The sequence below is a fragment of the Apiospora hydei genome (genome assembly GCF_038363865.1).
Source record: "Apiospora hydei strain CBS 114990 chromosome Unknown utg000006l_segment0_segment0, whole genome shotgun sequence".
Classification (NCBI taxonomy): Eukaryota; Fungi; Ascomycota; class Sordariomycetes; order Amphisphaeriales; family Apiosporaceae; genus Apiospora; species Apiospora hydei.
The window spans coordinates 3,938,185-3,961,327 of NW_027117365.1; the positions used below are offsets into that span (position 1 = coordinate 3,938,185).

Sequence of the window (23,143 nt, forward strand, 5' to 3'; positions counted from 1 at the left end):
GCTTAACCTTCTGCTCTGCAGGGCACGGTTGGCTAGTGATGCAACCAACCCTTCGGCCAACTACCCAGATCCCCGTTTCTGATGGCCACTTACTCCACGGCCGGACTATGACGGACGATCCAAGCAGGCTGTTTCTAAAAACAAGTCGAAAAGGGCGACGGGGGGATGGGGTGGGATGTTTCAAGAACAAGCGAAATGAGATATGTTTGGGATGGATCACGACTCATTCGGGCCTCTGGGGCCCTAGCAGGTATCCTCGTCCTAGTAGACAGAGTTCTTATTCTCTAATCCAACGCTACGATGTTGGTATGACCATGCCCATACTCTGTATGCTCGCACAGGAAGGAGGTGGTGGAATGGCGCCTTTGGCCTGCCGCTCGCTGTATTAGCCAAAAGTGCTGGAACAGGGTCAGGGTAGGAATACTCGGACAGCTTGTTTGAGGTTGATGGACCAGGCCTGGACAATGGCTAAGATGGGGGGCCTCGATCACCAACTAGGATGATCTTTGCCCCAGAAAAGCATAAGCCGCTAAAAAGGCAGCGCAGGTTGCACAGACAGGACCGTCCTCGTCGCATCAAGATGAGAAAGTGGAGAGCCCGGAGGGGAAGTGTGATCAGATTAATCAGAACGGGAATTTGATATGCTTGAAAAATAGCCCGTACTAGTCCCTGCTGGACTGGTAAGGTAGGAGATTATGGGAAGTACTTGATTGTAGAGAGGGGAGGGCGAGAAAAAGGGCCAAACTTGAACGAACGCAGGTAGCCCTTGGAAACCAGTTGAACTTCGGTCTGGTTGTTTGCACAGGACTGCCAGCAGTACGCAATGGAACACGACAATGGACGGCTACACTACCCCAGAGTGGAATGCCTTGTCAGTGCGACTGTCTCACATAATTCCAGAAGCAACGCAGCGGCCAGCACGCAGCGGCCTCAAGGCCAGCAAAGGCAGGGGCTCAATATGCAGGAACCGGAACGTGAAGCAATCAGAACCACTCCCCCTGCTGATGTCGGTGGTCAGTCTTGCACTGCATTGCAGTATGTGTGTATGTACAGACTACGGTACTGTGCCAATAAGAAACACTGCACACTGCATTTCGGTACGGAAGAGAAGCATAAATTGTGAAGCTCACGATCAGACGAGCACCTGTTCTGGTTTGCCTGAAGGATCGGAGATCCATCTTGTTCTCCCAAAACAAGAATGGGCTTGGAATGAGATCAGCTGCATAAAGCATTGCACACATCATTCCCCAGTGTTCGCTCTGGCGATGTTGCATTTGCATGGTCCCTGTCCACAATGGAGCCGCCGTCTTCCCATCTTTAGAAGGCGTCGTGTCACTCAACTTCAGACGACGGACCCGAGTCTACCGGCGGAGTCCCGAAACCAAAGCATTGGCAGCCCAGATCCAATACGGGATTTTCGCTGCAGGCCAGAACCTTGTGCCGTGCTGCGCTGTGCTGTGCAGACGCGCATCGAGGGGTGCAATGTCAATGTCAACTTGTGTGCAATGTGACGGTGGGAAATGACAGGGTGTGAGTAAGGGAGTCGCATGCAGCTTCGCAGCGTCAACTTTGCGTTGCTTCTGGAAAAAGAAGCACTGCGAAACGTTGCTGTCAGCCTAAAGAAACTTTGCCTTAGTCGATGTCGTACATCAGGTTGCACCAGCTAATGGGGCGCTGTCACTACTACATGCATTGCTGAATTGTGTATCTCTTCCCGAAGAGCTCGGAGCGCACCGCTGTGTTTCATGGCCGGATACTGCAAAAGTACGTGTACTACCTACCAGGGGCCTGGGGCCCTACTGTGAGCTGGCTGGCTTCTCAATTTAGAAGCAGGCCGGCTTCCTCCTTCAACTCCACAGACAGACACCGTTGCGACCGCTGCGATCGATCGATTACGTGCACTGGCGACGACGACGACGACGAATGACTTCCTTATTTAGGCGGGGGTCTCAAGTATGGCGGCAACACCCAGCTGGTCACATACATACACGGAAACCGAGGGCATCGAAGCATGTGATGATGCATTTGACAGCCACCCTCTTCAGTGTTGATACGCCGTACATTACATACATGTAGATATGGGGTGATGACTCTGCCTACAACACCACACCTTGTGCAACCAACAACTACAGTGTGCAGACGTGTGCAGACATGGACGAACGTCATGCAAGGAAGGCATGTTCATCTCCCCAAAGTTCAGGAACAAGAGGGCGTTTCAGGGGCCCTGATTCAGTCCAGGGGGTGGAGGTACTGGGTGTTTCATGATTGCAAATTGCTGCTCGGATCTGAAGAGTGGAGTCTCGGTTCGGCCCCGTATCCGTCTCGCAGGCCAAGGTTGGTATATCAGCTCCGTCGGCACTCGGGGATCTCCCTTGTCTTGTCCCATCCTCCTGCTCTGAAGGCTTGGGAAAAGCCTCTGGCTGGTTCCGGCTCTTCATCCGGTCTTGGCAACCAGTCTCCAAGCCCTCAACCCCGCAGTCAGCCCTTTCATTGCAGTATCTTTCTTGCCGTCGGCTTACAGTTGTTGTCTGGTTGTTTGACGACAGCGGACGTGATGGAGCCCGGGCATGAGAGTTTTCTACATATCGGGCTTGGTCCCCCGAATTTTGACATCAGGAATTGCGAAGAGGTAACTTGGCTGCGACAATACCGTAAAGCTTGTATGTACTGCGGGCAGTCTTTTTGGCTGAACCTCCTCCCTTTTTCTCTTCTTATTCTCCCCGTCCTCACGGCGTGACAAGACATAAGCCTAAGCAAGCCCGAACACTCGGTTCTAATTTGCCAACTCCTGTTATTCGGTGCTGGAATGGGATAGATCCGCCACGGATACGCGCCTCTCGGGCTTCTTGGGATAAATTGCATGTATAACATATGCCCTCAGGACTCTGGAAGGAGACTAGCGTCATTCTTTCAAATCCCAACTTGAATTTCCCTAGGTACCTACATGTAGTTCAGACCAGGTGGTTATTGAATTGGGGTACGAAAAAGGGTCGGCCCGGGGGTTGCGTAATTTGCTAAAATTTCGAGGAATACGAGGAGGTATGTAGCTGCCTAGATACGTGGATATATAATAGTAGCTCTAGTTAGCCGATGATGATTATCTTGGAACAGTGCCCTTCTGAATGGTCTTCCATATGGATACCTTGCTAGGGGTAATACTCTTAACGACAACTTTATTTAAGATTAGATGTAGATAGAGTGGCAACTTGATCTTCGTTGCCCCCTATGTGGCAGTCTATGGAATTGCTGGGTACCTAGGTATGTACGTAGTTTTGATGTTTTATAGACATTGGTTTTCGAGGTGTCTTGGACGATGCGTCTATGATTTCATTTGAATATGTCAGTTCTCGTTAATGCGATGCTACATCGAGCCATGAGTGGCATGTAGCAACAAGTTTACTGGTAACGTAAGGCCTCTCCATACTCGTATTTACATGGTGAAGGCTGAAGATTCGAACATCAATAGATTGCATGTCAAAGCGAGAGGTCGGAGGCTGGGGACGAGGCCAAGATATATCAATAACATGATCTACGCCTTCTCAAAGGCTCAAACGCCTTGGTCAACATTCTAGAATTCATCTTCAGGATGAAGCCTTGCAACATCTTTCAGCGAAAGCCATTCGAGTGGTCTCCTCCGACGCGGGGCGCTTCTTTCCCTCTAAAAAAATGTTATCATTTTCATATTTCTTCGTCACAATGCGTGCTAATGTCGTGTCAAGCAGACGCAATGATAAGAATCTGAAGTTATCGTTAAAGGGCTCTGCAAAGACAGCCCCACTAGGTCGAGCGAGGGTTGAGTTGGCGGGGTAATCCATCGGACATGGGCAGAAAATACGTATGACGAAATGGGACCGAGGGGTTCCAAACTTGAAGTCAGAATATGTACCTCTATGGACGTCTGTCTGATTGCAGCAGCTTGTAGGATCCCAGAGAGGAGCATGGCACACAAACGCTGTAATCGGTAGCATGCAGATTAACAGTAACCAATTGTAACGATCCCTACTTATAGAGATGCCCAAATAGAGTGTCCTATCAGCAACGTGAGACACGCCGACCGTATCAAAGTCGAACAACAGGTGAGCATGGCGAGATAGCATAAACCAACCTTGAGCAGCAACCAATTGAAGCTACATACCTCATGGCTACCTCATGCTACCAACATACACCAATGTCGGTCCGTCCCCGGCTGCCGCGCTGTCTGCACTGTACAGACCGATAGCTGCCGCCCACTCCAGCAGAAACAGAAAGCGGCAGAAGCATTGGCATCAATAAAATCCATCAATGAAGGCTGTTAAGGACTCCACCAGCTTGACCGCTTGATACTAACAAAGCCGTTGGCTCTGAGTCTGCGCTGGCTTTCATTGGAAAAGAGCGGGTTTTGCAGGGCAGAATCCACGCATCGTCCCGCAGCTTGGACGGGCCTGAAGGACCCGTTCCATGCCATTCCTTGAGCTCCTGGCTCCTGGCTCCTGGCTGCTTCACCGGCGGCCCCTGGAGCCTTGAGGTTGGGGCCTTGGGGCCTTGGAGCCTTTTGGAGCCTTTTGGAGCCTGGGAGCACTTGCAGTCCCCTAAAGCGACTGCGTGCGGTCCCTTAGCTAAAGTTACCCCTCCTAACCTTGGGAAAGGCGACCAAATTCCGTTGGGCCATTCCACCATACTACCGACTACTCGTCCCCTTTGTAGCAAGCAACTTGACAAAGCTTCCCAAGATCGCCTACCGGTCATCCACTCTCCCAACCTCTCTCTCCTGCACCTCTTCAACATCATTTCTGATTCCTAGACACCAAGGAACTATTTTCTTTTTTTGCTTCTTCCTCCCAATCTCCTTCTTCACAGAGCTCCAGACTCCCATAAACATATCCCATCATGTCTTGGCAAGGTAAAATCAATGCTCCTGAACCCGAACCAGCACAACCCCGCCTTGGCTAGGGTCCCCGAATCAACTTGATGCTGACTTTTTCTCGTTCGTGATGTTTAGCATACGTTGACGATAGGTACGAGCTACCGCCCACAACCTCCCGATGTCGGAAACGAAACACGGTGTCATGATGGAAAAACATGCATTACCTATGCTAACTCGACTGTTCGAATAGCCTGGTGAAGAGTGGCCACATCGACAAGGCCGCCATCATCAGCGTCGCTGGTGACAGCGTCTGGGCCACTTCAGCTGGCTTCACGGTACGGCACCCACCCTTCTACCCCGAATACACATCTCCCGTCTTTGCCTTCATCCCGAACAATATCGATCATATCCCTGTCGCAACAGCAGAAACGGGGAGGAACGAGAAAATATGATTAAAAAAAGAGGTCACCTACTGACCAGTATATTTCTACAGCTTAAGCCCGATGAGATGAAGAACATCGCCAACGTCGTCACCGGCGCTGCTGGTGCCGTCGACAAGGCGCTCGCCGAGGGTATTCACGTTGGTGGTGAGCGATACGTCGTATTCAGAGCCGAGGACCGGAGTATGTACGGCCGACAGGTATGTTTTTGTCCTCCCATCTCCCGGCATTCTCACTGCGGCGCGAAAAGGGGAAAACTCGAGTTGGCGGTACGGTTATCTAACCAGGGGCGTGTAGGGCCGCACCGGTATTCTCGCTGTCAAGACGACGCAGGCTATCCTCGTTGGCCACTACGGTGAGGGTGTTCAGGCTGGAAACGCGGCCCAGACGGTTGAGGCGCTTGCCGACTACCTGATCAAGGTCGGCTACTAAGTCACGCGGGCCTACCTTGGCAGTGTCTGGAGCGGTACAGGGTCGGCATGGGGTGGTACCGATAGCCAGAACGGCATCGACACGCCAACGCAACGAGACAGTTTGTTATGACACGGTATAGAGACTTGTGTGTACGCGCGCGGAAGAGGAAGAAAGTCCTTGTTTAGAGTCACCTTTCCGACGACGCTTTCATGCTTGGGTTTTCTGAGGTCTTCGGCTGCTCGGGAACTGTGTTCTCCAGACCTCCTTGGATCCGGCATGGCTGAATGATATATGACCTTAAATCCCAGCTGCGAAGTTCCATTGCGCTCCATTGTGTTGCACTGTATGATTTGTACCGTTTCCCAGGTTGTAAAGGAACCATTAAATAGGGGTATAGATAGATATGCCAGCTCCGGTCCCCCTTTTTGGGTATACCTCTAGCCAATCAACACCGACCCTAAGCCATGACATCGTGTAATGAACATTTCTATAGCATACAATACCGCCAACGCCTTTCTATCATGAGAGTTCATGGCCTTGACATGCACACAACATTCGCCAATCGTAATATAGTATTCTCAAGAGGCCCGCCCTTGACAGGCAAAGCATTGAAGCGCGGCCCCCGCACGGATTGAGTAACTCTTGCATTTTCATATTTTTCTTCTTCTCTTGTTTACTTTTCCCCTTGCCCCCTCTTTACACTGGCAGCTCGGCATTGCGCCGCCCCAAGCCGACGCGATCGACCAGCATGCCAATGTACGGGCCCACGACGGGGGCGTTGCGCGCGAAGCCCGCGATGGTGCCGAGGAAGTCGCCGAAGAGAATCATGATGCCGTACAGCTCGACGCAGAAGCCGATGAGGGGCCAGCGCATCAGGATCAGCAGCAGGCCGGCGAAGAAGGCGGCGGTGCCCTTGGCCTTTTGCTTGCGCGCGAAGAAGAGGAGCGTCTTCTGGGGGCCGATAATTATGGTGAGGCCGATCAGGAAGAGGATCTAGAAGCAGGAGGAGTTCAGGTTAGCGCATTTGATCGTGGTCGTACTCGCGTCGTCGTGGGTGGCCCTCGATCGGGATGGGGGCGTATCGAAGCGTTGGTTTGGGGGAAAGATGTTGGAAGCAGAGCTTACATTGCCCATTGCCAGCCTGGGGTCGGGATTAGTCTCTTGGTTCTACGGAATGGTCTGATACAGACGAGAAGCGCGCGAACTTACATGGCTCTGTCAAAGAACATCATGACACCTCCGATCAAAAAGAAACCCCCTGCGCAACTTGTCAGCTCCTGCTTCCGCCCACGCCTACCCATCAGGCAGCTTACCGCCGGAGCAGAAGGCAACTCCTATTTCTGTTGCATCTTGTCAGCTTCTCTTTCCTCTCCTTCGTTTCTGGGGAAGTTGGAGGTTTACTTTGTGTGTCGGTCAACCACATTGTCGGCATCGTGGCTGTGTTTGTTGAATGCTTGGTGGTAAGTAAATGACGAAACTGCTGCAAGCTATGCGTGGTGGTGACCTGTTCGTCCTTCTCGTCTTCGTCGGCTGGGAGCCTTCTTCTTCGTATTGTCGCGCTGGGACAAGGGTGGGTTGTGCAAGCGGGTGATGGGTATTTGCTTCCAAATGCTATCAAATGAATGAATGCGAATTTAATATTAGAGCGTAGTACGTCAATACACCAGACGGAATTGTGTCTGTCTGGTACTTACTTACGTGTAGCTTCCGGTTCAATTAAACGATCCAACACGGACCATCTCCCCCAGGCCCAGCCGCCCAGGCCCAGCAAACCCAGCAAGCTCAGTCCCGACCACATGAACCGTCTTCTCCCTGACACGTTGCGAGCCGACGTGGGATATCTAGCCTCCCCTGCTCCATTCGACAATTATTAATTGACATTCTCGTTAGTCGCATCCCTTCAATATACCCCTTGCATCCTAACCTGCACGCACCTCAACTGTCACGGCGGAAATCCTCAGTCAACGCTGCCCTGACTCAAATACAGATACCTCTTTACCTTGGACAAGTTCGAATATCGGTCCCAAGACTGAAACATCACGTATATTGCTTTTTCTGTCCGCACGACAGTCCGCTGGTTTCGGGTTCCTGCGTAAATACATACCCGTGATCGTCACTGCATTGAGGCTGATGGTCTGGTCCACAAGAATTGGCTGCTCCTATTGATGATTTCGTAGCCGATTTACATGTATGTAGTTAGGCACTGATTGGTTACGCAACTTAGATAGCAATACTGGGGGGCCTGTCGGGCTATAAAACCACCATATCTCTCAGGAGCCTATCGTGTACGAATACTTCGGTCTCGCCTGTTGTTTCATGAACTGTATTGGCTTGTTACAGGCATACTATAAATAAGTACTACTGTCCGGCTCGAAATATCATAGTTCCCCTATAAGTCCCTAGTAAGGAGTTTTGGGTCTAAAAATCCAAACAGAACTCGAGTTTTCAGCAGGAGAAGGACAATACATCGCAAGCTGCCCATGATACTGCTTCGAGTCCATGTCGATAGACAGGGCATAGCGCTGGACCAGTCAGGGCAAATGGCACGGTAGAAGTGCCTAGGAGTCTCGGGGCCACTAGAGGAGGCGGACATGATGGTCTTCGTCAAGGTGTACTCTTGAAACACGAATCCAACCATTGGCGGGGTTAGTCCGTATAAACTGAGTAACCAAATATATGTTTATGACTTTGTACATAAATACCTAGAGTCACCCTCAGTTGGGTTCCTGCTACGAGGACAGTTGCCTCAGGGGTAAGCAAGATCAGACATCTTCAGTGACTCATAGCAGATAAGCAGCCCAGATTGAGATAGGACAATACCTTCGAACATATTCAGTATGTTAAATGCTTTCCCATGAGAAAACCATTTTGAGTCTGCAGTCATTGATGGTTCGTTGCTGTAAGGGGTCGAGTTGCTGATAGCTTGTAGGGTGTATAAGTGCTAGCCACATAAGCCACACTAGCCACACTAGCACAATCCCCGATAAAGCAAAGCACTGGTGTATTTTTTCTCGCTTCTCAATACACCTTTGCCCTCCTCTCACACCAACTTTGCCAAATACAACCGGTCTTTTCGACTGCACATCTTGCACGATCAACATCAACCCCGAAGCGACGGTCGTAGCTTGGGCAACGTCTGTTTATGCAACATAGTTGACATACTTCGAGACGATCGCCACAAGACAATCAACATGTCTACGAGAATACAACCACATTTTCCTGTACGACATTGGACAAGGTAGGTAGGTAGATGTGCACAGTTGCTATCATGATTTTTTATTCTGCCGCGACGATCCTTAGCAATCTAGCTTTGGTAACTGAGTTTGGTTTCCCCATTCATCCTCGGTATACGTCTGTTACAGGCAGAGAACAAAGCTCTTGATCACGATTAAGCCGGAGCATATCTTAGCTTCGGTCGCCGAGAGGCGGCCGATCACCAGATATGGTTGACTTTGTTGGTCGAACATTCAGTCGTCCCACCGTGTTGTCCCTCGCTTCGAGTGCATTCCCTGGTGTGTTGTACGTTGGGTAGTAGCATCTTCCAAGGCGCCCCCTAATTATCTCGCCTATTGGTCTTCTTATATCATACATGCCAATCAACGCCAGCTCAATGAATTCACAAATGTTGTAGCGAGCTAGTGCATGGGTTAAGCAGCATCGCAGCCCAGATAGTTGGGTTCACTTGAGTACAGTATGCGCGCCCCTAGCCTCTAGGTATTGCTCTGGCACACCCTGGGGCAGTGATCGAATGAAGCCGAACACCTCTTTATCGTGGTACCTCAATCTGCTCTTGGGATCCAGGTATGGCGCTGGCAGACCGGTGATATCGCAGTAGCGCTTCGTATGGGCCAGCGAAGGAGCGCTTTCGATGTTGGTGTAAGTCGCACTGGGTGCATTTGCAGTTGCGCCGCCCGTGGCACCTCCATTGGGCCGTAGGGTCTTTTCCAGCACCAGCTTCGACAAGCTACGCGACGCCTGAGCCAGGTTGGGCTGTTGTAGGCTCGTGCCGTCTGTTGATGGAGCGGGCGTCGTTGTGCCAGATGTGGATAGCCCGTCGTTGTCGCCGTTGGCGGGTGTGGCGGGACCGCTGTCGTCTTGGGGTGTCGCCATGATCGATGTCTCTTTCCGCGAGGCGTCGCCCAGGATCGTCTTGACGTTCTTGTTGCGGCGCGAGTTAGGTTTCCAGCTCGGGTTGCGAAACGTCCTGTGGACTGAGTGAATGTCGAGCTTGTCGATCAGTTCTTGGTGCGCAATCTGCGCTTCAGTAGGCGCAGCCATGCTTGTTGGCGATGTGAGATGAGGATGTGGAATTGACGCGTGCGATTGCAGTCAAGAGTTTCGGAGGTGGCGGTGTCTGGAGTTGATGCCGAGTTTGCAATTAAGAACGAGTGAGTAGATTAAAAGCAGAGTAAAAAGGGACGAGTTGTTGTGTCGCCGGAAAGAGAAATGTTTGGATGCAGTAGTCCCAACTCATTCATCAGCCTCGTCCAAGCTCTCGATCGGAACACCTCCCAATTGCCCATACTGCTTCCATCCCTGTACTGCCACTGCCCACCGCCCACCCTCTGTGGATGTTCATGCGACACTCATCAGTCGTCAACAAACCACGTCGAGACGAACCACGACCGCTTCCTGGATAAAATTAGATTATTCGAGTTCCCTGTCAAGATGGTAATGCATGCGTATTTTCCCCTCGTCATAGGTCCTGGTATAGCTGACTGTTTCGTTGCAGGAGAGCCCGCACGAACATCAGCAGAACTTACTGCTCTCGCGTGTCATCACCAATGTCGTAGGTGTGGGCTGTTGACCCCACGGAGCTGCAGCATACTGACTGACCCTCGGCTTGTCATTACAGGAGAAACTCAATGAAGCTATCGTAGTGATGAACAAGAGCCTACAAGTTAGCTGAATCATCACTGAATACTTTGCTTCTCAAAACTAACAGACATTGCAGGATATCAATGTTCAAAACATGAACATCGAGTTGGTGGCTCAGATGTTCAAGAACTACCAATCCAATGTATTGTTCCATCTAGAAGGTAAAGCCAGCCTGTTACAAAACCATACATACACAGACTCATTAACGCCGAAAACAGCTACCGATAACTTGAAGCCCCCATCCTGAAGGAAGGGTACGGAAGCGCAATGGTAATCAACAAGAGCAGGTGCTGAGTAAATTCAGGCTCCGTGTATGGAATCCGAAGCATTGGGAACTGCATGGCTTACAGGGCCATAGCAGGACGAACTGGCTCACTAGAAGGTGTGGACCCAAGAGATCAAGCCGACAATGGCGGTGGTAATCCCGAAGCCTGAATATACTCAATCAACTTGCTTTCGCGTTGCCAATACAAGGTCCTTATAAGTGAAGGTATGAGGCAGCTTATAACAGACATGGTTATTGATATGTCGTATGGATTCCCACCGAATTCGAAACGGAATGCTTGAGTGATTTCAATCTGTATTGCATCATGTTTTAGATAGCAAGACGGGCTTTATGAGGAATACAGAAGCTATACAATCCGTTCAGTTGCTTGTTTACAGACCAGACGTACGTTGATATATCCATTGTGCATGCATGTAGATTGACATGTCGATGGCCATAGCTTCGATGGTACTAACATAGGTTTGGGTTAGCGCGCGAACCCTTGCTTGCTGGACCTTAAAGATCCCTGTTCATTGAATACAAGCACACCGTCAGCCTTGCATTCTTCAGTCGCGAGCGACGGCGAAAGTGAACAGGCTTTGGGGAACAGAGTTCTGTCTATTCAGCTTTCTTCTTTTTCCCGCTTCCATCTGGCGCCATCTTGGAGGCTGCGCGGAACAAACTCGGAATATCTACGTAAACATGCGCTGATTGAACAACACAACTGCTGCCTCTACTCATTAACGCGGATCCTCGACTACGCCTACCTTCGTCCATTTGGTGGGATCGGCCGATGCGACATGCGCAACAGCAGAACTTGACCAATTGCGATTCAATCCCCAAGTCTCGATCACGATACCGAATCGACGCCAGAACATCTTCCCGACCACCAAAATGGCACCCTCTGCTGTCGACCCGACGGTGCCTGGCTTTGGGGCACTCCCTGTACGCGAAGAGAAGACGTATCCTCCGGCGCGGATATTCCCTATGAAGGAAAACCGCTTCGAGACGCCCACACCCGAGCAACCTGATGGACGACAGAAGGCTTTGGCCCAGCCGGCCGGCAGCGCCGCTATAGTCATCGACAATGGTGCGTATACCTTCAAATTGGACCGTACCTTTCTTCTGATGAGCACTGGTCGCTGATGTTGGGGAAATTCATAGGCTCCTCGGCCGTGAGAGCTGGATGGTCTTTTGAGGCGCAACCCAGGTTCAATATACCCCCAATCATGGCTAAATACAGGGACCGAAAGCTGGGAAAGACATATTCGTTCGCGGGTAACGATTGCTACGCCGATACGACCGCCCGAGGCCATATCAGAAACGCCTTTGAACCTGGAACCGGTGTTGTCACCAACTGGGATGTCATGGAACATGTCTTGGACTGGACCTTCCTCAAGCTCGGCATGAACAACGCCGAGGGTTCTATAGATATGCCCATCGTCATGACGGAGACTGTCGCGAACCTGCCGTATTCGAGAAAATGTGAGCAAGAAACCCCTATCATGTCAAAGTATACGGTCAATCCTAACGCGCGCATTCATAGCTATGAACGAAATCATCTTCGAGGCATATGGCGCACCTTCCCTAGCAACGGGCGTCGACTCGTTGTTCTCTTACCGACACAACAAGGGCCGCACAGGTCTGGTCGTGTCATCATCATACAGCGCTACCCACGTGATACCCGTTTACGATTCCAAGGCGATATTGAACCAGGCAATTCGCCTGAACTGGGCGGGTGGCATGCCGCCGAATATCTTCTGAAACTTATTCGACTCAAATACCCATCCTTCCCTGGAAAGCTCAATGTCTCCCAGGCTGAGAATATGCTGAAGGACCACGGTTACGTCTCGAAGGAATTCGATGACGAGATTCGTTCATATCTGGACTGGACAGGTCTAGAAGACCGGGATATTGTTACCCAATATCCGTTTACAGAAGAAGTCATTGTTCAGAAGAGCGAAGAAGAACTGGCACGCATAGCAGAGCGGAAGAAGGAGAGTGGCCGACGGCTGCAGGAACAAGCCGCCAAGATGCGCCTGGAGAAGCTGATGCGAAAGGAGCAGGAGCTCGAATACTATAAGAAACTCCAAGAGAAGATTGCCGATTCAAACAAGAAGGACACCAAGCGGCTGCTCGACGCCGAAGACATGAAGGACGAAGCTGCGCTTGAGCGGGCCATCAAGGAGTTGGAGAAGTCGGTCAAGAAGGCTCGTACCAAGGATGTGGGAGGAGACCCTGAAGAGGAACAAGAGGCTCCCAATTTCGATTTACTGGATGTACCCGATGAGGAACTAGACGAGGCAGCTCTCAAGCAAAAGCGACACCAGCGTCTTCTAAAGTCAAATCACGAGGCGCGAGCGAGAGCCAAGGCAGAGAAAGAAGCGGAGAAGGCTCGTATTGCCGAGGACGAGCGTCTCGATAGAGAACGGCGTGAGAATGACCTCGAGGGTTGGTTGGAAGAGAAACGTGCCATACGCAACGAGACGTTGATGCGCATGAAGGAGCTTGACCGCCTCAAGGCCGATCAGGGCAACCGAAAGTCGTTGGCTTCACAGATTCGGATGAAGTCCATCGCCAACCTGGCATCGGATGGTCCACGGACCAAGCGACGTCGCGGGGGAGACGACGACAACTTTGGCGCCAATGACGACGACTGGGGTGTGTACAGGCAGATCGCTGTAGGGGAGAATGCCAGCGACGACGAAGAAGGCGAAGAGGATCTGCTGGGGAACCTGAAGACGATTGAAGAGGATCTCCTACGCTACGACAAAGGCTTCACGCACGAAGACACATACGAGGCTCAATCCGACTGGAGTCGATCCCTTCTGCACGCCTTCTTGCGTGGCCCACGGCCCTTCGATGCGGGTGCTCAATCCGAAATCAACCAAATCCATCTTAACGTGGAGCGCATACGAGTTCCCGAAGTTGTGTTCCAGCCATCCATTGCCGGGGTGGACCAGGCTGGTCTTGTCGAGATGTGCGGTGACATCCTTACCCAACGACTGGTGGGCATCCCCACGATCAATCGAGACGACTTCCTGCGCGACATCTTCTTGACTGGTGGCAACACTCTATTCGACAATTTCGACGACCGCCTACGCCAAGGCCTCACGGCTCTGCTGCCTGTCGACAGTCCCCTCAAGTTACGCCGAGCAGACAATGCCATTCTGGATGCATGGAAAGGTGCCGCAGGCTGGGTGGGATCCTCCGGATACAAAGCCGCCGCGGTGACCAGGGCCGAGTGGCTCGAGAAGGGAGGCGATTACATAAAGGTATGCCACCAATGCCTTTCCCAGCCCCTCTCCGTTTCCCCTTGTTATCTTGAATTTGCACACCAGCCACAGATCCGTCTGCTTTCCCCATGCCCTGCCTGACCAACTACTCCCCTCCTTCTACCCCCAAACCCTTCCGCATACCCCATCTTTCCCCTTCCAGTAATTGTGCACTTTCGGGCAATAGCGCAGCCCCCCCGACCATTCTCCTCCCTATGCAGTCAAGCCTGGTCAGCCAAAGGAACCTTACCTCGTTCGGAACCAGCCCCTCTTTCCCCCAGCCAGGCGTCGTATAGGACAGGGGACGAGCTCAGAGACGAATTGCTGTTCGCTGAGTTTACGGCGACTTACGGCGCACACCGAGGCGGCACAGCGCCAAGAATGGATGTGTGGTCTTTTCCCTAGGCCCGTTGCATGCGGTGCCCCTCCATTTACTTGGTCGTGTCATTGTGCCTCTCTTGCCCACTCTCAAGCGAGAATGAGGGCAAAATGGTTTCGCAAAAACATCAAACCAACCAACCGCTTCTTCGTCACTACCTGCGGAGTTATTCTTGCTTTGTTGTTGCTCCCACACCGCCCGCTCTCGCCACGCCCCTTTTATGCCAAGTCCACATCAAAACCAATGGGTCGCCCCAGTATCGAGAGATGTCCCCCAACGTGGCGCGCCTCTTGGTGCTGACATAAGCTGCGAGAAATTGGGCGGAGGGGGAGGACCGATCTTGCGGTTGGGCTTGGCATAACTCTCTTGGCAGCGCTATGCTCGCTTTCTTCACATGTCATTGGTCGTCAACTCCCGTCCTTGATGAGTCAGGTGGACTGGAGGATGTGTGTCTGTATGTGTGTGTGTGTGTGTGGCTTCTACTTCGTCGCGGATTCGGGGTTAGCAAGCTACAGAGCGGGCAGAATATTGCCTGCCTATTGCGGTTATTCTCGCTTTTGCTTTTATCGCAACTGTTTTCCCTTTCTTTTTGTGGCTGCCTTTTCCTTCTCCTTCGTCTACTTGCTTCCTGCCTTGCCAGATCACTAGCACCCACTCACACCATTTACTCACTGGCCGCCCCTTGACACGACACCCCCGTGCCACACTCACCCAGAACCCAGAGCTGCATGCTTGCTGAGTGAATAACACCGAAACTGACTTGTATCGCACAGGAGCACGAATTGGGTAACTCGTATCCTTGAGCTTGAGGGCATGGGGGCACAAGGCGCGCAACAGGACCGCGCGATAGATATGGGATGAGGCGCAAATTGTAACTAATTCTTTCACTCAAGTCAAATGACATGGTATTAAGATAGGGCGGAATCTTTGCGCGCTGACGGATCCAAGGTAAAAAGCAATGAAGAATGAACCTGGCTCATGCGTTGTTTGCTTCCGGATTCGCTTCCAGAAGATGCCATACCAAAAGTCTTATTCGCAATGTAGAGGGGGTTTTAGGATTGAGCGATTCGACTGTTTTGAGGCCGTCACAACTTCCCATTTAAAACCGGCTCTGGTGACCAGATGATACATAACATACATTTATTCTCTCAATATCTTACTTTTTATATTGACCAGAAGTCTATTTCAGATGGCCGAGACTGAATTGCATTGCCGAATACACCGTTGAACACAACCACTTCGTAAGAATGCAACACAGCAATGCTACACGGGTTCTTGCCCGCCCCCGTAATGCCAGTGACACCGTTTCTTGGCCCGAACCCAGTCAAGCCTGAACGCCACAGTGTGATCAACATCCCATGATGCTGCCATAAACGCCCCTGTGAAAATGAAAGCAAAATTAGAGAAAACCCGTACATCTTCAACCCCAAGTTCTTTCTTTGCGCCCCTCTTCCGCATCACCAACAGCAATCCTATGCTCGCAAGGATGACGGAGGGGGTAAAGTGGTGTCTCGTTGAAGTTGCCGCCGAATCTCATCGTCGCTCCGCTCCTCGCTCGTCTCTGGCTTCACCCGGTTGTAAAGGCCATCAACAGGCATGTCTCTTGGCGGTTCTCTCGCACTGATTCCAGCATGCACTGCAGCAGCAACATCGGCAAGAGAACCTGCGGAGCTGGTGGCTTGCGCAGGTTCTAACACATTGGCAGGAGGCTGAGGATGCGCAACGGCTCGCGGAGCATTGGGTCTGGGAGGGTGCAAGGCCAGGCCAGGAGGGGGTTGCGGAAGCTCGATCTGGCTGTCCATCAATCGCGACTGCAGTTGTATGACGTATTCGCGCAATGCATAGTTCTCATTCTGGACCGCTTTATAAGTTTCTTCCATCGTGCGGAAGTCCCGTACTTCCTGCTCGAGCTTTTTTTATGTGGTGCTCCTTTCTTTGCCTGAAAGCCCTCTGTTGACTGAGTCAGCGTGACCATACGCAAGCCAATATGGCACGAAGTATCACATACCTGGGCGGCCCTGTTCTGCGCAGCACGTTTCGACTGGCTAAGCTCCCGCTTAGCCTTTCTTCCATCGGTAATAGAATCGTCCCCATCGTGGTCATGGTCAGGGTCATGATCCAAAAGCCCGTGTACTGCCATAGCAGATGAAGCAGAAGGAATTGCGCCGGGATGAGTGGACGCTGCGGCCAGGCCAGAAGGCATTATCTCCGTAGAGTTCGCAGCACCACCAGCTGCTCTCAACTGAGGATGAATCTGCGGTTGCGGAGGTACAACAGGCTGAGGGATCCTAGTCTCCTTGGGGCCTGAGTCGGTCTGGTTAAGAAGACTTGTTGCTTGGTGTGCGAGTTTAGCTCGCAAGTCCGGATCTTCTGAGGGTTAGTTAGCGACACACAGCCCAGGCAGTACTGCTGGAGTTGCAAGAAAGGGTGTATGCGACGGGAAATGCGAGGTCGAGACAGGTAGCGACAGGACCAGGATAGAGAGCTAGCAGTAGAACCTGGGGGAGCTATGGAGTGGACCGAGGTGAAATATGTATGACTTGAGAAGACCGGTAGGCAAGGGTAGTAAGGGCGGGTATTTGGTAATAAAGAGACGACATGGGAGGAGGGTGTACATGTACATAGGGTAATACAAGGCCGGAGCCATCGAAAGGCTGAAGTTGTGCGTATATATGCATGTATGAGTGTGATTACATATTCAAGTGTGGAGGGAAGATGGGTAGTGACAGGGAGGGGGTGGATGGAAGGTCAGTCAACGATAGGGGAGGGGGCCGGCATAGAAAGGATCAAGAGGACCCATGTAGCTAGAGTAATCCGGATCGTGGGTAGGCTTCACGAAATCCAGTACACTCCGATTATGTGTAATCGGCAATAAGATGCATTCCCCATCATATCTGGGGAGATAAGATCATGGTAGAAAGAAGACAAACGAAATCATGTTCGTACTCACCAGTGAAGCTTGTACTGTCCTATTGTCCGATTCTGAGTCAGCATCTAGACGATACAGTTCGATGGTTATGGCGATGGTAGTGACGGACAAGCACACTAATCCTACCGCTTGGCTGCAGTGAAGACTGTGAAGACTCGAATGCCACGGGAATAGATGCACTCATTCACGACAGAGACCATGGTGCTGATTTGCTGGATAACTCGGGGACGAAGGGGAGGGGAGGGGGAAATAGAAGACAGTGATGCACATTTCGTGTATTCGTATGCTAGCATGCATGGTAAAACACGGCGGGGGGTTTCAGTAGAACTTGGTGGTGGCTGACCACCGGAGAGCGATGGGAAGGGAGATCGGTGGTAGGTGGTAGGGTATGGGATGTTATGAGATTGGACTGGACGAGGGCGGATGATTACGAGATGACGATTTGCTCCAAACTTACCTTGGAGGCGCCTGTGGGAGGAGCAGGAGCGGGCGCGGCAGCCGTAGCCCCAGTAGCTGTGTACTCCATCATGCGAAGGACGAGCGCAACAGAGAACGCCGATGGGAGAAAAGAAAGAACCGAGCAGCGATTATGACGACCAGGTGAAGCTCTCCTCAACGGCGAGGGAAAGGGGAAAAAAGGGAAGATCCGATGATGGACGCTGCAGCTTGTAAGGCCCGGAGGATCGACAAGACCAGATCTGGCTGGCTCTCTTTTGTTGTTCCTGGAAATGCCGCCGCCAGCCCGCCGCAGACAAGGAAGTACCGGGGTGTAGCTTTGGTTTTGTCTTTACGAATCAAGCAGATCGATAGCTGGATGACATAAGTATCAGGGAGCCGATCAATAGATTAGGCTGCCTGGCTGGCCGGAGTCTGGTGTGTCTGGGTCCTTGGCTGGGGCCGAATCGCGGGCTGCTGCAAAGGCGACCTGTACTTGTTGCTGACTGTATGATAGATTCAATGATAGCAAGTGGTGAGTTTGGGAAGTACAGGTCGGTGATGGTCGGGCAAAGTGGAAAAGAGATCCCTGGGGCTTCCTCAGTGTTGGTCCGGATTGGACATGCAGGTATTAAGGAAGATTTGATGGGGCTTGGATTGGGATGGCCTGCGCTGCTGAACAAAAAGTAGCGAGTAGCAGGCAGGTACAGTCTGTCATCGGTTGGCTGGTGCTGGTGCTGGCTGGCTCTTGATAGGTGGTGGCCCTTAGATAATAAACTTTCAATGGTTGGTTGAAGGTGGTAAAAGAACGAGCCGGGTTTTGGGTGCTGACAACTAAGTTACCCACGCCAGAACCAATGACAGCTGTCGATTGCCCGAGGGTCACGGGAGACAGCTGGGCGAGGAGTGGGAGCGAAAATGCAGAAGATACCCGGTACTACATGGGATGTACATACATAAAATAAAAACAAGACACACACACGCACGGCGATGCAATGGAAGGGAAACGAAAGCGCGACGGCGGAGACACAAGAGCGAGCGAGGGAGAGCAGGTACAATTACTTAAGTGAGGGTGATCGGGAGACGGTCGTCTTGTGCCCCACGAGCCCCAGAGTCAAACCAAGCGCCGGACTTTTTTACTGTTGGTTTCGTAATCCGGAACCAAGTGACGAATTATTCAGCCAGCCAGACTCCGCCGTAACAAAATCGAGGAAAAGAAAAGAAGCAGAGCACAGCAGAAAATGAAAAACCAACCAACAAAAAAAAAGAAGAAGAAAAAAAAGCCACAGCCTACATACTGCTTTATTTTGGTATCTATGGTTTCAGTTATGCAAACACACATACTCGCCAACTCTTACTTGGTGCCCCCAATCGCTCATGTCTGTCTTGGGCCTCTGGCGTGTCCAACATGTCATGTCATGTCGCTCGCTGCTGTTGAGCATCTAGGAGATAAAATGGACCAACAACCGACCAGATACTTGGGTACATGTGCGACGCCCAGGAGGGTAAACATTGGGAGGTGAGGCTGGGTTGCAACCAGGAGCCTTTCTAGAAGGAGGAACAAGATTTGCCGCGGGTAACGGGCCGGTTTGCTGACCATGGTCGATGGGGGTGCTTTTTTGCACTTGTTCGCCCCGAGCATGGATCTTCTAGAAGATGGGACCGAAACCCTCTGCGCTTTTTCCCACTCTCCAGCAACCTGCTCCCTGGGTTTTGTCTGCTTCAGGGTTTGACTCAGGACACGGAATATCCCTTGACGCCCTACGTACACAACTTTGCATGGATGCACATCTTTTTGTACGAATAAGTGCGCGCAGCTCCTTAGCACTTCTACGACTGTTGCCATCGCCGTATGGATATGGTCGACTCGAGTCGTCTGTTTGCGAATGCGGGAGAGCTACATGCATAGGTACTTACGACATACGGCCTATAAGGACGAATGTGTTACCGAGAGAAGAAGCAGACGACGACGACGAAGGAATGGAATATATGGGGGTGATCACGTAATTCGCGCTCCCTTGACGAGCTAGAGGGATAGTTGACGACGCGCTCGGCTGTGTAGGTAAATATGAGACTTGGATAGTGGGTTTGTCAGCAATTTCTGACTGGGTGTTACTGTACTTTAAATCCGGACCGAGAGGTAAAGGCGTTTGTGCAGATGGAGAAAAGTACCCAACGGGTACTTTCAACTTCCCGAAACTCTGCTAGCTGCAATGGGCGGATATAGTGGCGTGGCTCACAGGCTATTCCCTCCACCCGAACTCGGATCGTATGGGCTTCGACTCTTCGATTCTTCGAAGGGTGCAGGACAGGACAAACCGTATACTCGGACATTTCGACTTGGCCCGAAGGGAAATGCCAGTATCGGCGCATGTGCGTAAGGCTATATTTATTTGTTGAGCTGAGATCGCTGCTTGTTTTGCTATCTACAGTGCTCATATGCAGGCGTAGGTGTGCTCTCCAGCACCACCTTCCATGTCCCAAGGCCAGGGTGGTACGATGGGAATACCTGCCCAGAGCCGATGAGGTATCATGAGGTAAGCTCACCAGAGCCGCCTCATTCCATCGTCGGTGCTTCTTCTGAAACTTGTTCCCAATTTATTCTGGTCCCCACGAGTTGCATAAGGAAACTCTAAACCCTTGATTCGACAGCACCGGGCAGTCGGACAGAACATCGGAGGTCGGGGGGTTGTTGCTCGGTTTGGTCTTTTCAGCGAAGACGAAGCTGGCGAAGAGAGAGAGTATTATGCAACGATGACATTGATTGACGGCAAGCAGCAGAGGAAGCACAGCGCAGCACGGCGTCGGTATCTAAGAGGTAAGCACGGTACGTACTCCCCGGTCACTCTCCTCGAATCCTCCTCCTCGCATCCGTCTTTGCACGTCTCGCAGGTGGTTGATTTCGGAATTGTTTCCTTAATCGTAGGTATTACTAATTTCCTAGTCTCTCGTCTAGCCCAGGCTGGGCCAATGGGACAATAACGCACACATCCCACACCATCCCTTTGCATTGTCAGCCCGATGCGCTAGACACACCTGCCTATAGACCAACGCACATAGCGTGCCGTGCTGCAAACAGCATTGCCGAGGATGAGGTAGTAAACGCCGTATTCGTTCTGCTCTAGTCAGCGCATATCATGGATCGGCCCTCACAACTGCCGTCTCTCCGTGTCATAGCTGGTATCCTCCTGTTTGAAGTCTCGCTCGCACGTGGGACAGGGAGAAAAGAAGCTGCAGCAGAAGAAGAAGATCAGAGCGGCCATGCGCCACTCCAGTGCACATTGACGACTTTGGAGGGTACAGCAGATTCTACTGCTTCAAATACTGCAAAATACGTGCCAACGCGATGCAGCAGCAGGGGCGGCCCAACTCCGAATCCGCGTCGAATTGCACGAGACATTCCCGAGCTGTGGGTGTGGGTGGATGCATCTCGGGACCGTGATTCTATTAGCCCAGTCAGCGGTGCCAGTGCCAGAGGGCCAGGCAGAGGTGAGGGAATGAGTGACGTCGGGGACCGCTGACAAAGTAAAAAAAAGCTGACCCGTCCGTTCCCACCCACACTCAATCTCTCTTGTGCTACCCTCACCACAAACCACCAGCTTCACCAAAGTACACATCGGCATGGCTTGCATACGAATGTGGCATTTTCTGCCTACGGGAGAGCGGATTGGCTGCATCGCACGATGAACCAATCAGCCCGTCCCGCCGTCTTGATCCCTGTTGCTTTTGTCATCAGTCACACCACACGTGATTCGAGAGATTGAGATATGAACCCAGTCTCTTGGCACGCGATGCCGCGCCGGACTTTCCAACTGCAAGGAGAGTCCGGACCCCTCGGGATTTGCAAAAGTACTACATACCTACTCGATAGCGCACCCGAATCCAGTCACTCGTCCGTCGACGCACACTCACACTGCTTAGTCGACTTGCTCTTCACTTGATCTCTAGGTCGGTCTACCATATGACAAAGTCTCCTGGATTCTACTATGGTCTCAGCACGCTGTTGGTTATGTATGTATGTAGATATAACGGGACTTACATAATCCACGTACCTAACCCACTAGAGCTGGTGTTTACAGGAGCCAAGGAGCCAGTCAGTTCACTGGTAGATGCGCCCTCAAGCGACAACCGGGAGTGATCAGGTCATCCGTGCCTTAACTCCTACTATTAGTAATCTTACCACCAAACAAACCTCCCGAAACCCACCCACCATCCTGCCGAGTCACAGAACGAGGCAAGCAGGATGTTTACTATCTACCTATACTTATTGTGAGACCGTGGAGAGTGTTGCACGGTATGTAAGTAAACAGAACCCTAGCGCGCACAATATCGGCCGAGAGAGATGCCTCCGCCCCTGACCGGCGAGAAGGTATCCCATGGATCTCTTCTGAGTTTTTTGCCCCAAGGCGAACGAAACCCACCCAACAGCAGCAGCGACTTGGAGCAGCACGCACGCACGCACGCACGATACATCACAAACCCACAATCCACTTGCGGCACAGGTTCTGCTTACACATAATGGGGTCCCAACTTCCAAGCCCAGTTGTTAGACGAGAGGGGCCGCGCACAGTACGGCCTGCTCGCAGATCAACCCGGAAGAATCACGTGTAGCCCAGTATGAGGACGATATTCCGAAGGAAACCTCGGTCTCTTCCCTCGCCCGATGAAAAAGCAAATAAGAAAAAAAGTACCTGTTGTGCTGCTGTTTCGGGAAAGTCGTGTTGTGTGGTGAGGCGCTGCTGATGCAACGTCTGAAAAAGCCATACGACGGCTAGGTTAAGGGCCAGGTTACGATCACTCATCACCAGTGCTGCGCTCGTCACTCACTCATACCCCAAGGTGGCCGGCCCATGAGCAAGATATGAGAAAGCAATTTTATACAGAACTGCGTAACAGCCACCACAAAACTGTCTCTCGGAGCCAAGTGGCTTCACAGAGTCGCACAAAGTAGGTAGATGATCAAGACACACTTCCGCCGATAAGAGAAACATTACTGTTTGGAGGAGTGATCCGCACTGGCCGGGGGCATACGCATTTCTTCCCAGGGCACTCGTCGCTCTCGCTTGCGTATGGACAGTTAGGTTGCACCGTCCCGTCTCGGCCATAAGACGCAGCAGAACGCGAGTCCGGAGGAAAGATGGGGACCATCTTGCTTATGTAACCACACCGTCTGTACATGACATGCTCAAAGTAGAAGCTGCGCCAGCAGTTGGGCAATGCCGACGTGGTAATTTATATTGTAGCACATCTCGAGCGTGCATTACTGCTTACTTCTATGCATGGGT

At 51.7% G+C, this 23,143-nt stretch overlaps 7 protein-coding genes across 7 annotated transcripts; 4 read left to right on the plus strand and 3 right to left on the minus strand.

The window, feature by feature from the left end:
- Positions 1–4,866: 4,866 nt before the first annotated feature.
- PG997_008461 (uncharacterized protein) lies at positions 4,867–5,715 on the plus strand (the record flags this gene model as incomplete). The annotated part of the gene is made up of 5 exons (XM_066812776.1): positions 4,867–4,879; positions 4,979–4,994; positions 5,094–5,256; positions 5,337–5,483; positions 5,581–5,715. 5 exons carry the CDS (start codon positions 4,867–4,869, stop codon positions 5,713–5,715), a joined length of 474 nt encoding a protein of 157 aa, XP_066668118.1.
- A 678-nt stretch (positions 5,716–6,393) lies between these two features.
- On the minus strand, positions 6,394–7,120 carry PG997_008462 (uncharacterized protein; the record flags this gene model as incomplete). The annotated part of the gene is made up of 5 exons (XM_066812777.1): positions 6,394–6,690; positions 6,823–6,838; positions 6,907–6,955; positions 7,011–7,037; positions 7,099–7,120. The coding sequence occupies 5 exons, from the start codon at positions 7,118–7,120 to the stop codon at positions 6,394–6,396; spliced, it is 411 nt and encodes a 136-aa protein (XP_066668119.1).
- A 2,255-nt stretch (positions 7,121–9,375) lies between these two features.
- PG997_008463 (IES6 INO80 chromatin remodeling complex subunit 6) lies at positions 9,376–9,975 on the minus strand (the record flags this gene model as incomplete). Its single annotated transcript, XM_066812778.1, has 1 exon — positions 9,376–9,975. One exon carries the CDS (start codon positions 9,973–9,975, stop codon positions 9,376–9,378), a length of 600 nt encoding a protein of 199 aa, XP_066668120.1.
- A 390-nt stretch (positions 9,976–10,365) lies between these two features.
- On the plus strand, positions 10,366–10,822 carry PG997_008464 (DASH complex- subunit Dad4; the record flags this gene model as incomplete). The annotated part of the gene is made up of 5 exons (XM_066812779.1): positions 10,366–10,368; positions 10,430–10,486; positions 10,553–10,597; positions 10,652–10,736; positions 10,794–10,822. The coding sequence occupies 5 exons, from the start codon at positions 10,366–10,368 to the stop codon at positions 10,820–10,822; spliced, it is 219 nt and encodes a 72-aa protein (XP_066668121.1).
- A 912-nt stretch (positions 10,823–11,734) lies between these two features.
- On the plus strand, positions 11,735–14,217 carry PG997_008465 (putative ARP5-Actin-related protein; the record flags this gene model as incomplete). Its single annotated transcript, XM_066812780.1, has 3 exons — positions 11,735–11,930; positions 12,005–14,115; positions 14,188–14,217. 3 exons carry the CDS (start codon positions 11,735–11,737, stop codon positions 14,215–14,217), a joined length of 2,337 nt encoding a protein of 778 aa, XP_066668122.1.
- Positions 14,218–15,966: 1,749 nt separating this feature from the next.
- PG997_008466 (uncharacterized protein) lies at positions 15,967–17,949 on the minus strand (the record flags this gene model as incomplete). The annotated part of the gene is made up of 4 exons (XM_066812781.1): positions 15,967–16,404; positions 16,503–16,864; positions 17,445–17,463; positions 17,881–17,949. 4 exons carry the CDS (start codon positions 17,947–17,949, stop codon positions 15,967–15,969), a joined length of 888 nt encoding a protein of 295 aa, XP_066668123.1.
- A 2,122-nt stretch (positions 17,950–20,071) lies between these two features.
- PG997_008467 (uncharacterized protein) lies at positions 20,072–21,379 on the plus strand (the record flags this gene model as incomplete). Its single annotated transcript, XM_066812782.1, has 4 exons — positions 20,072–20,235; positions 20,310–20,352; positions 20,511–20,676; positions 21,036–21,379. 4 exons carry the CDS (start codon positions 20,072–20,074, stop codon positions 21,377–21,379), a joined length of 717 nt encoding a protein of 238 aa, XP_066668124.1.
- Positions 21,380–23,143: the final 1,764 nt, after the last annotated feature.